At 33.7% G+C, this 12,284-nt stretch overlaps 1 protein-coding gene across 5 annotated transcripts in view; it reads left to right on the top strand.

Annotated features, from left to right (window-relative positions):
* Positions 1-12,284, top strand: part of ZNF385D (zinc finger protein 385D) — a 429,191-nt gene that overhangs the window by 180,597 nt on the left and 236,310 nt on the right. The window contains exon 1 of one of the 5 annotated variants that reach the window (XM_068674355.1): positions 8,561-8,704. The exons of the other annotated variants lie outside the window; for them this stretch is intronic. Within the exon in view, the coding sequence (XP_068530456.1) occupies positions 8,690-8,704 (15 nt within the window). The 5' untranslated portion in view covers positions 8,561-8,689. Of the gene's footprint in view, positions 1-8,560; positions 8,705-12,284 lie in introns of those variants that run through there. 5 annotated transcript variants of the gene reach the window in all.

Raw genomic sequence — 12,284 nt, 5'->3', positions numbered from 1 at the left:
GTGAAAATACATTTTAGCTGTTTAGGTGATGTTTTGGCTACTAGTATCTTCCTGTTGCGCTTTATATACCTGATCTGTTATTTTCATCAGAAACTAGTTTTCAGGCAGTACTGTCAATCTGAAGTTGCCTTTAGAAGTCATGGGATTCAGTCAAATATCCTTGATTAGCAACTGACTTTCTTTATAAATACTCACCTTAATTACTATTTACAATTGAAATAGATTGCAGATATCAGTGAATGCTGAGATCATTATTTTAGTTATTGTTGATTATTGTTTGTAATGATGATGGACCACACAATAGTGATTTATGGCTGGGCAGATTAATACTACAACTAGAATTGTCATTTCAGACAATTTTAAAAAAGGCTTAACAGTTGCAGGAGCTATTTGTGATGTTGCTTTTTATATTAAAGTTGGTTATAATCATTTTTATGTGAAGCATTTAGAAGTACTACTTTAAACTGCAGTTTAAAAAAAATAGCTCTAGGTTGAAGAAAAAATCAGAATTCCCTCATCTATTATTAAAAGAAATAAATAATGCTCTTATCCAGCAAAGCTATAAATTGATCAGTAACTACTGCTTTTGTTAATAATTCCACTGATTTCAACAGGTTGTCTCTTAGAAATAAGCATATATACTGTAATAAGCCTGTACATACAACCTGCATCCCTATGTGGCATATGGAGTAAAGTATAACTTGAACCATTCCCACTGAAAACTCTCTTAAAATTAATCATTAAATATTATTTGGAGTTCTTGAAAGTTGCAGTGGTGTTGTACCTGTACACAAAGCATTACCAAAAATGGCATCACTATTTTTTCTCTGAATGATGCAGGAGCTCACATGCAAAAATCTTAATTTTGATTGAGTGTAACTTGTTTGTTTAGTCTGTTAGAAGATTTTTACTTTAGATTTTGGGGGGAGGGAGGAGTAGTTAATCAGTTCAGTAAGTCTGAAAGTGGTTTATACTCTTAGTAGTGTGCTTGAAGAGCATATTTTTATTCCTGAAAAAAGAGTAAATTTTGACCCAAACAGCAAACAGTGTGACTGTTTTTGATGGAATCAGGTTTGGCACCATGATGGAAGTGGTATAATGTCTTATGAAATACACCTGCCTCATCACAGAGCTGTTGACTGCATTTTGTAGTGCAAACTAAAACTAGAAAGAAGTTGGCATACTTCATTCATTTATATGGCATTATCAGATGCTGTTGATGAAATGTAACAGCCTAAATATCCTTCTTTTCACAATAATTGAATACTATAATTGATTATCCATTTGTCAAAAAGTGGGTAAGGCTGATGTGAATAAATAAAATTCCACTACCTTTGGAATAACATATTTTAAAATTGACCCCCCTGCCTGTGTGTGGCTCCAATAAGCCACAAACCCAGACCTGGAACAGCTTTATTTATTTATTTATTTATTGGATGTGAGTCACTGATTGTGCCACTTTTTGAGTTGATCTGCTTATGTAACTCTTCATATTAAGATCATTCCATTCAGCTTGTAGAGATTATCCCATTATTATAGTCAACTGAAAGGTAAGAAGCTAGAAAGCTTAAAAATACCAAGGAATACACACAATTAAAATTGTGGAAGCTTAGGAAAATCCTCCCAAGAAACATGAACATTCTTTGTGCTTTTTTCTTCTCTTTAAGAATCCTTTTAAATCTGTAGTTTCTTGGCCTAAGACAGTTTTGTTCCAGCTTAATATGAAAAATGCCATTAAATCTTCAGTTCCTGTGAAACTTGACGTGAAATGCAGACATTACCCTGTATTTTTTTTTCTGAATGCATGTTAAGTCAATTGCTTTGACACTTCTTTTAACATAAAAATACCACAGTAATTCATAATGAAAGCCATATTTGTAGAACTGTGATATTGCTATGTTCATACAGTTCTTGCACCTCTGAATTTAAACCTTTTTTTTTTTTTTTTTTTAAAGCATTACTTTAAAACTTCACATTGACTTTATGAAATTGATCTACATTTATGGAAGAAAAAGTGTTTATAATTCAACATTGTTTTTGTTATTCTTACAGTCAAACTTTATTTTATTTTGTAAAATACTATTTTGCTATGGTTCATTTGTCTTAGCACTCCTACTACTTTTGTCTGTAGAAAACATTCATTGTGACAGTATCACAAAAAAAAAAAATAATCCAATTTATATACTAGAAAATTGTCTGTGTTTTCATTAAAAAAATGCCCTATACTTTTATATTTTTATGTCATATTTGAAATGTGTTTAATATTTCTTTTGTTGTTGTTGTTGTTAATGGTAGGTATATACTGTACTAATGAAATAAAAGTGTTCCTTTTACTCTTTTAATAACATCAAAATTTTAAATAGCTTTTCAAATCTGAAGGCATATGATTTGCTTTAATTTGGTGCCCTGAATTTTGCATTCTACTGGTTAAGCAGCAGACCTACAATTATCTGATAGAGGCTGCCTTCTTGACATTTTCCGGCTTATTTTTTATCCTCAAGTAGAGCTCTGTATTTTGCATAAGCTTTAGGTAATCATGTAAACTAGTTGCATCATTGAAATATTTTTATTTCAAAGTCAAATACATACTGCACATATGATCTTAAAATAATTTTTGTAAATCTTCTCATCTGTCTCTTTATGTGATTTAAATTGTTCTTGGATCTATTTTCCTCATCTACTCTATTGAAGCGTAAACTATTTAAATTCAAATATTTAAAAGTACTGTGAGCCACTTTGTATATATCTGCCCAACCCTAAGTATTGACAGTGTATGATATTTAATCCATACTTTTTTTTTCTTCCCTTTGTGGTATGCACTGCAGTTTCACTCCCATGTTATTTTCAGTATTAGGTGGAAATTTTGTGAACAATTCTACAACAGCAGAGCAACGGGACTCTTCCATACAATCGGTTGATTATTTGTATGTGTTGGAAAGTTTGGTGTTCTCAGTGGTGAGAGTTTCTGGAACAGTTTTCTCTGCAAATGCCAAGTGCACTCAAAAATGACTTATAGTCTTTTTTAAGGGTTAATGTTAACCACTAGTGAATAACTGTTTTTCTTCAGATCCTGGTGAATAGCAAAGCTGCTGTTGGATTTCTTATAGGACCAAAATGCAGATCTACTGAACTGTCAGGTACAATAAATGCTAGCTGTAGATCATACTTTATTCAGCTTAGGCCAATGCATTTGATGTATAATATAGTACCATAGGTTGTGCATGCACAGAACATTTTACAGATGAGTATTTGTCTCTCTTCTTTAGCTGTCAGCTTAGATACATCATTATTTATCATTATCACTTAGAAATAACACTGGAACATCTCAAGCAGTGGTATACTTACTGTGCACATATAAATATAAGTTTTTTTACTTCCCTATGGAATGTTCCAAAGACATAGCCACCTTGTTTGAAGATTAAAATAGCTTCTTTGCTTCTTACATCACAGATAAGCCAAATTTTTGTTGATGCTTGACTTTTTCAACCCATGTACTCTCCTTGCTGTGAGGGAGGAGTACAAAGGTGTCCTTTTACTGTACTGCAAACTGAAAGTACCCTTTACGTATACATATGCTTTAGAAAAAAACTATGTGCTAAATTAACAGCAGGGAGAATATCTACCCAAGGAATTTAAATTTTCACATTACGTGAATTTCATATCTCACAAGCTGAGGAGAAGGAAAGACATTGTCTAAATTGCATACTTCCTAATTTTCTGAAAGAGTATCAGGCATTGAAAAACAGGTTTTAGAAGGTTTCTGATGCCCAAAAATACAAATAGCTGCCAGCAGGTTTTGAAGGACACCTAGCTGCTTCAACAGTTACAAAATAAAAAGATACTTTTCAGTTTAGGTAGGTATCTATCTTTGCTGCTTTTGTTAATTATGCAAAGCATTTATCTGCATTTTTGAGCACCTATTGAAATTTAAAAGCACGTTAAGTGTTTTACTTTCAATCTCCCAGTATGAAACACCTGTCTGACTTGCTAATGTGTCTGAAAATCTGGTCCTCACTATAGTTACTGAACTGTTGGGAAAATTGTATTCTGTTTGCTGCAGACTACAAGTGTACTCCAACATACTCCAAATGTCATGTTTTCTGCACTCGAACTGTCTTTGTGCATGTAGAGGTTTTAATGAATTTCCAGATATTGAAATGATCAGTGTTAATTATTGATACTGCAGGAGGAAGCTTTGTAGAGCAGAAAAAGCTGTCGCTAGAGGTGTGAACTTTTTAGTCTTTATCTCCTGATAGTCCCCAGTTACTACCAGCTGCAGAGGGCTGTTTGATTTGAGATAACATGCATGTAATGGATACTAAATTTCAGTGGATACCAAATTATTATTAAATCAAGGTAACTTCATATGAAATAAGGAGCAGTAGTTACACAGCAAAGCCTTTGGAATAGTAATAATAGTATTATCTAACAGATAGCAAGAATAATTTTAATTGCTAACAAATTTATATGTAAAAATTAATCCTACAACAGGCACATTTGTTAGTTGTAGCTCTTCTAATATTGATAAGCAAGGGCTTTAATCTTAACTTCTATTTTTTTCAAGTGGAAGCATTCCTTTTCATGACTGAATAAAACTTAAAGCTGAGAACCTGCAAATATTTTAGAAACCAGAAACTCTATAATTTATAGTAAAATGTAAGGTCTTTTTTTCCTTTTCTCTCTCTCTCTCTTTTTTTTTTTTTTTTTCCCCCCCTATAACAGCCATTCTTATCCATAGATGATTTTTTAAGGACTGCAAGATCACTTGAGCAAGAGGGAATAAGAGAGAAGTGCACTGTATTGGTCTAAAAATGTATTTACTTAGGTCTTTTCTTGGTCTTTTCTTTGTCTGTGTATTTGTTCAAAGAATAAAGATTGGAACAAGTAAATTAGCTTTGTAAATGTAGTTGGAAATGGAAGAAAGAAAATAAAGAATAAACATTTTACTTTCAAGATAGCATAGGAATTAGATATATTTTATATGCTTATATGTATTTATAGTAACATTAAAAGTAAATTAATATAAATGCAATTTCTTGGGGATTTTATAAAACCTTTCACTGACCTTCTGAAAACCCAGAAGGATGAAAGAAGATCATCCCAGAAGGATGATTTTTTCCCTACCATAACCAAATAAAGGTGGATTTTTACACCTCCATTGAATAATGCAAAGTTAATGCAAAATTCTTCAAGTTTAGGCACTAGAAGAATTAAGTCAGTTATTTCAGTTGCACGTCTTAAAATTCAATTTTCTGGTGCTGTAGTGCTCAGATTGACAAACTGATATAAATCCTGTTCTCTATCTGTTGGTATTCTTAGGGAACTGTATGCCACATCCTTCCAAATAAAGTGGGGAAGGGGAGGAACAACTTTATATAACTAAATTAAGTGAAAAGCAGCAAAACATATCTTAGCATAATAAAATGAAGATTGCAGTATTCAGCTTTCTTTGACTATTGAAAATTCATCAAAGTTCCTTAAAGACAGAGTAGTACTTCAAAATATAAGGGAAAACAATCTAATAAAGTCTTGAAACAGAATCAGTAAAAATGATCAAAGAAAATGCTGAAACAAGGTTTTAACAGTAACATTTATTTGTTAGGTTCTCGTCCCATACAATTACTTCAAATCCAATGAAGATGGGAAAGAAAATAAACAAAAGTTTTTTTTAAAAGGGAGGTGAAAAATTCCATGTTTTAATTGAAATAGTTTAAAAGCCAAAATCTGTAAAGAGAAAGATGGGATTGTAAACCAGGTGTCATATCAAGTTGTCATTAGTAACTGATGTATTTACAAGGTGGAGGCAGTTAATCAGCTATTACGTTGATATTTCTGCCCTTAGCTTGCTATTGAGTAAAAATTATTGACTGAAATAATTTTATTAGAAATATTTTTTATGATAAATCTGATTCTGAATCAGCTAACCTTTTTTGTAGAAGATAATATCCTTGGAAGAGGGGTATATTTTCCAGATTGTTTAATAGATGTAGAGGCCAGGGATTAAAGCTCAACTGAATGATGTCCTTTTTTTCCACTTTTTTAAACGCTGTTCAACTTTTTGCATTGATATCATAGACTCCTATTTTAATTTTTTTAATTGTTTAGAAAAGGGGCTAAACCTAAGATTAAATATTTTAAGTGGTTGAAGTAATGATCATGTTGGTCTACTTTGAGAGTACTTTTGGTGGTTTTACTTCATTTGATCTTTGCTTGAATAAATGCAGCAGAGTAGATTTGTAAATAACAAACTAGTACTCGTACAGACAACATCCAGCTGATCTCAGAATGCCATGTAATACTGCAAAGCAGCTGTACTACAAATTGCAAGGAAAAGAATTAAGAATAGGATGGGAAGGTTTCTTTTCTGTGCGAGTTCTTGCTTATGAGCTGAATTCCTTACTTTAATGTTACTTTGCCACAGACACCCTGTATTTCACTGAATCTAATGTTTAGAGATGGAAAGTATACTCTTTTTAAGCTGTAAGAATTTCAGGACAGATGGATGAAAATCGAACATCACTGACTTGCATTCTTTGAATACCATCTGGTTAGCAAATACTAGTAGGACAGAACGAACATATGGTGCTTAGTTGGACCTGTGTCTTGCCAGGAAACACATTAGACTGGCATGGTCCAGGGATAGATCCAATGTCTCAGGAGCAGTGATGATCTTCATAGCTGTGAGAAATTATCACTAACAGTGGAGGCAGGTAGAGGAAGGATTTCAAGAAATCCAGCTGAAATTCCAGACAACTGCTGATCTTTGAAGCTGACATATACAGGACATACAGAATATGCATTCTGAATTCATTATGCCAACACTGAGTGCAACCAGACTCTTATTTAGCTACCTCAAGGTCAATTATTTTTTTTGGACCTGGATTTGAAGTAGGAAGAAGGCTTTGCCTTCTTTTGTAGGAGAAAAAACACGGGCTAGACTGTAAGGCAAGCTTTGTTCTAGCCTACTACTGCCCTTCACATCAGGGAGTCTGATTCCCTGACAAACTGGAACTGAAGACAAACAGACAAGTATCTCTCTGCAGGGAGGTGAGGGATGAGGCTAATGCTTGTAGTTTATTTCCTGCTTTTCTCCATCCTCTTAAACCTTTTTCCAAGGGTCAAATCCATGCAGATTCATTGTAGCCCTTTTGCATTTGGGTGCCAGTGGATACCCAGCCTTGTGCCACAGCACAGGAGTGACTCACTGACCTATGCTAATGACACAAAGGTGTTAAAATTGTATTCTCTCTTTCAGTGCTAAATTCATGCCGTGAGGCAAACAAGTCTTAGCGGTACATAGACTGGGTTGGTGAGAGACTAATATCAGCCTTCACTACACACATTAGATTACAGTGGAAAGATATGTGGGGTCAGTTCAAGCAGGCTATTTCATAAGACTGTGATTTGATTAAGGCCAGGCTATATGGCATGACTAGATGGGGCAAGAGATGGTCTGGACAGTTTTGCCATTAATTTAAGCAGGAGCAAAATCTTCCATTGGCTGGTAATCTTTATCAGTTACAGTTTGTGATTTTATTATTAAAGTGAGTTGTTCGTTGAAATTCAGAGGCAGATTTTCTATTGATTATTATATAGCTAGTACTTTGTCTTGGCCTGTTGTTTAAATATAAGCTTGTTTATTATCTGTCAAACTGCCTTGCACTCAAATATATGAAAAGCATTAGGAAAAATGTATTTAATTTTTAAAAATATAAATTCATTCCCTATGTGAAAGTAAACTTGCTTCAAGATTCAGCAAGATTAAGCTATTTTTTTTTTTTTTCTTTTTCCTCTGTCAGGATTTCAGGGTTTCACTTTACTACCTGTTTAACAGCAAGATAAAGTATCCATTTCTGCTGCAAGTACAATCATAATGAAATAGCACAATATAAATAGATGACTTTCATCATAATGCTCTGTTTTTAGAAATGCTCATAATTTAAACAATTATGTTCCTTGACTTCTCGCCAATTAAGTTTAGTCATCTAGGGACTGTGAATTTTAATGAGAAAGCTGAATGGTCTTTAGCAGATATGATCTGTTGGCAGGGACGCAATCAAACAAGGATAGGTTTAATCTTCTCTTCTCCCCTTATTTCTTTAAGTATCATAAAAAAGATAAGAGAAGAAAAATAAGTGGCAGAAGAAACAAAACCACTGTACAGAAAACGTTTTCTGGCTTTATGTAGAACGAATACATTGAAAAAAAAAAATCTTTGCTAACTAACCCTTGAAATCAGCATGATAGGCTTAAAAGATGAGATGTTAAATGTACCCACGAGGAAACTAAATTTAGAAGCAAACAGTAGCCAATAGCTGTTATACTCTGATTATTTGTTCTGTTCTAATGAACCTTTTCAAAGAAATTCTGGATTGAGAACCATAAATTTAAAAACAAAAAAGGAATGACATAAAATACTTTAGATGGTAAACTGTGGTCCACCTTTCAATGGACAAAACAGAACCCCTCCCTGGGGATTAGAATTAGATTAGCTAAATGCCTAACAGCTGTCTCACAGGCATGAGACTAGATAAAGCAACCAAGCTGTAAATCTGTGCAAACTGCATGAAAGGCTACATAATGCAAATTGATTAGTTTAGGACTTGCATTAATGTGGATGTGAATAAAAATAACCCACCAACAAATCCTCTCCTAATTTTAAGAGCTACTGAGGAGAAAATCTTAACAGATGGATCATTATGAGGTACGAGTCTACAATGAATTTACATTGTGATCAAAGAAAAAACCTGAATTACTAATCCCCATGAAGTAAGAGTTCTAATCTCTGTGCAGAAAGCCAAATATTTGAGGTTTTAACTTGGATTGACGAGCAGCCTTCATAGAATACCAATGTTCTTTTTTTTTTTTTTTTAAATGAGAAATACTAGTATGTACTCATTCAAAGAGGGAGCATGTGATGTAGTACATATCTCATTAGATAAACTACAGTAGCTATTAGGAATGATTAGTTGTTTGTTTTTTTTTTTTTTTTTTTCTCTTCAATTTCAAGATTATAATTTAATATTAAGAATGATAGGAGTATTAGTGTAATTGAGTTCCTTAAATCTACAGTACCTAACACTAAATCTGTTTCAGAATATTTTTTGTGTATTCAAAAATGTATGTCTTAGAAAAGAAAACCACATAAAAGTAAACATCTTTTAATAAGTGATCATATAATTTATTTATAATACATTTGTGATCTGTAAAATTTTATGTTATAACCAGTGAAGAGATAATAATCATGAGATGATAAAAGCCCAGTAAGATTACTGACCTATATTCTTTCTTTAAATGCTATCTCTATATATTATCTTACTCTTTAAGTATATTAAAATTAATGAAGATTTGTTCTGTGTCATATACTGAAAGAAAATCAGGCTCATGGCTGCAGTGAGACTAAAAACAACTTCTTTGTAGGAAGCACTGAGTTCTCATACCTTTGGGTGCTGAGTAGTATGCCACCGCAAAGTTTTTTAATGCAGATAGAAATTTGTTCTGGCTATTTTTAGATGCAGCTAGAAATCACGTAGAAATAGGTTGTGTAGCAGTAAAGCCCAATATAATATGTGAGATGTACTGAATCAGGTTATAATACAGCCACATAGGTTCTAGCTAGGTAGAGCACAGACAAACTCATATATGTGATATCTCTACACTAAGTGCTGACAGGCACACAGAACAAGTAGATGCCTACATCACCTACGTGCACTGAGAATTCACCACCTGAGTTTCTCTGTTACCCCTGTGATGCCTGATATGTTTCATGTGTTTTCAGAAATGCATGTTCTGGCTGGGCTTCTGAAAAACATGGTTCTTTAAATGACTTGCTAACCTTGAAGTTAGATCGTTCAACAAAGTCAATAAATGTTATCTTAAAATTCTTATTCTGTTTATAGGAACTTTAATCTAGAAGAGTATCGTAATCCTTAAATACAGGGTACTGTTGCAGTAGAGCACCTGTAATCCCAATTCCAAAGGCAATCCATGATGAATATGACACTTAAACGCTCATTTGACTTGAATCAGATTTCCCTCAGTGGGAATGCTGTCTCTCTAATCTAGCAGGCACTGAAATATTTCAATATATCAATTGTTTAATATGAAGGAAGAAGTACAAAATTGTTTTTGAACTTTCAAAATTTTACTCATACAACCAAAAATAAATATAGTTTCAAATACTTTTGATTTCTGCCAGGGCTTCTGTGACATAGAAGTTGTTAATTTTGATTTGTAACTGATGAATACAAAGTTACAAACTCAGTAATCCTTATTAAGAATGACAGTTAGCATTACACCAAATCATCTTCCTAACTTGTTGGGATGTATGTTTTCGGTTACTTGTTTGTGTGTACTTTATTCCTGTTGAGGAGGAAATCTAGACTTTGTTGTCTTTGAGCTATCAGTACGGTAGGTGATGGATGGATATCTTGGTTCCTTTTCACCGTGTTTTGGGGAGTAACTGAAGCAATTAAAGAATTCAATTTAAAATTATAAAGATATTTCATATAGGTAAAACTGAATTTTGGTACTGAGTTTGGTACTGAGGCAAAAGAACAACCCCCATATCCTGCCAAGAATACAAAAAAAAAAATAAAATACACAATTGGTGCAAATGAAATCATTTATTTTGTTCTGAAACATAGATTATGCCTTTATTATGCTATTTCATTATATACACAATGAATAATGTTAGAGGCCATAAAATGCTTTAGCCTTTTAGAATTTTACGCTACTTGACTCAGCGATTTTCTGTAGCAACAAATTAAAACATGAATATATCTCATGTACTATTTTTCCTTGCCTTTCCCCAGGAATCAGTGACTTTTTTTTTTTAATATTTTATTTTATATTATCTTTATGGTCATAAGAATTCAGTGTCTGCTACATCTGTATATCATCATTACTTTCTTCCTGGTTAAGCTTTCTGAACAAACTCCAGGAAAGTAATAGAAAATTACAGGAAACATAGTCCTATTGCAGCACTCCATGTTCTGAGCCTATTGAGCACTAAACAGTAAGGCCATGTTACAAAGAAATTGAAAGCGGACTTAGAAGAAGTTATTTCCTGAGTACAAGTCCCTTGTACACTGGTCCTTCTTTCAAGGGCATGCTAATGGAGTCCCCGCAATGGATTGTGGTTCTAAGTGATGGATGGTATCTCACCCTTAGCAAAGGAATCTAAGGAAACAAGAAAAAGTCTGATTTTATCACTGAATACTTCACAAGTAAATTAACACATTTGTGCACATACTAAATCTCTTTTTGTGCTGAAGTTTTCTCTGGCTAAACTTATTGGGGAATCAATCAACTCATCATGTGGGGAAGCTGAATTAAAATTCACACATGCATGTTTTTTAAAGTTCTAATTTACTTAACCCAATTCTATAGCAAAAGTAATACTTAACGACCACAGAGCTACAGTGGAAGTGTGATGAGTGGCAAGTGAAAAAGCAGAGTATGTTCCCTGCTGAAGGTGAAGGAAGACATGTACTGATAAATCAAGAATGGTGTTTTTACTGCAGGAGATAAGGTTGTAGCAATTCCTCCCTTTCTTTTCTTCCTTTGTTCCTATTCTTGTACAGTCTGTGACTTTATTATAACTTCTTGTTATTTTCACAATGTGTGGCATATATTACATATGTCATATATGAATTCTTTGTTCTCTTTGTTCTGTCCTAAAACCAGTTCTAGTCAGCTGCCAAGGTTGCATTCTTTTAGTGATCCATAATGGACCATTTGTGATTTATAGTTTCAGGGTCTCCTGTATAATCCTATGCCAGAGTTTTGCTGCTGTCTTGTGCTTGCTCTATTAAGGGCCATTGCAACGCTTTAATCTCCCGTGCCTTTTCCATGATATGCAGAAAGTATTATCTTCTGTGGATAATACCAGTGTGTGTGGGTTTTTTGTTGTTTGTGTGTGTGTATGTTTTGTCCCCCCCCCCCAGCCAGTAGCTTGTCTTGCTGAAATTGCTCAAGTTTCTGAGGACCTTCATCTTTCTTCTTTATTGTGTATCACAGAGCTGGTAACATAGAGAATTCTGTTAAAAACATTTTCAGATCTGATCTTATAGAGGAAGGGATTATTCAGTCATTATATTTGCTGCTGTCAGCATCTGAGGTAATCTCTGCTTTTATGACAAAGTTTGAGAGGATGGTCCAATAAATGCCAGCCCTTGTATCTGGCTCCTTTCTCAGGCTCAGTCTGACTCTTGTTAGAGAGTATTCTAGCATTGACTTCAAAGGGTGATGGGTTGGTTGCTGGATATACCCTGATGGGCAAG

This window comes from Anas acuta, chromosome 2 (genome assembly GCF_963932015.1).
Source record: "Anas acuta chromosome 2, bAnaAcu1.1, whole genome shotgun sequence".
In the NCBI taxonomy this organism is placed as follows: Eukaryota; Metazoa; Chordata; class Aves; order Anseriformes; family Anatidae; genus Anas; species Anas acuta.
The sequence above is the reverse complement of the archived record's forward strand: the minus strand, read 5'-3'. Positions and strand labels throughout refer to the sequence as shown.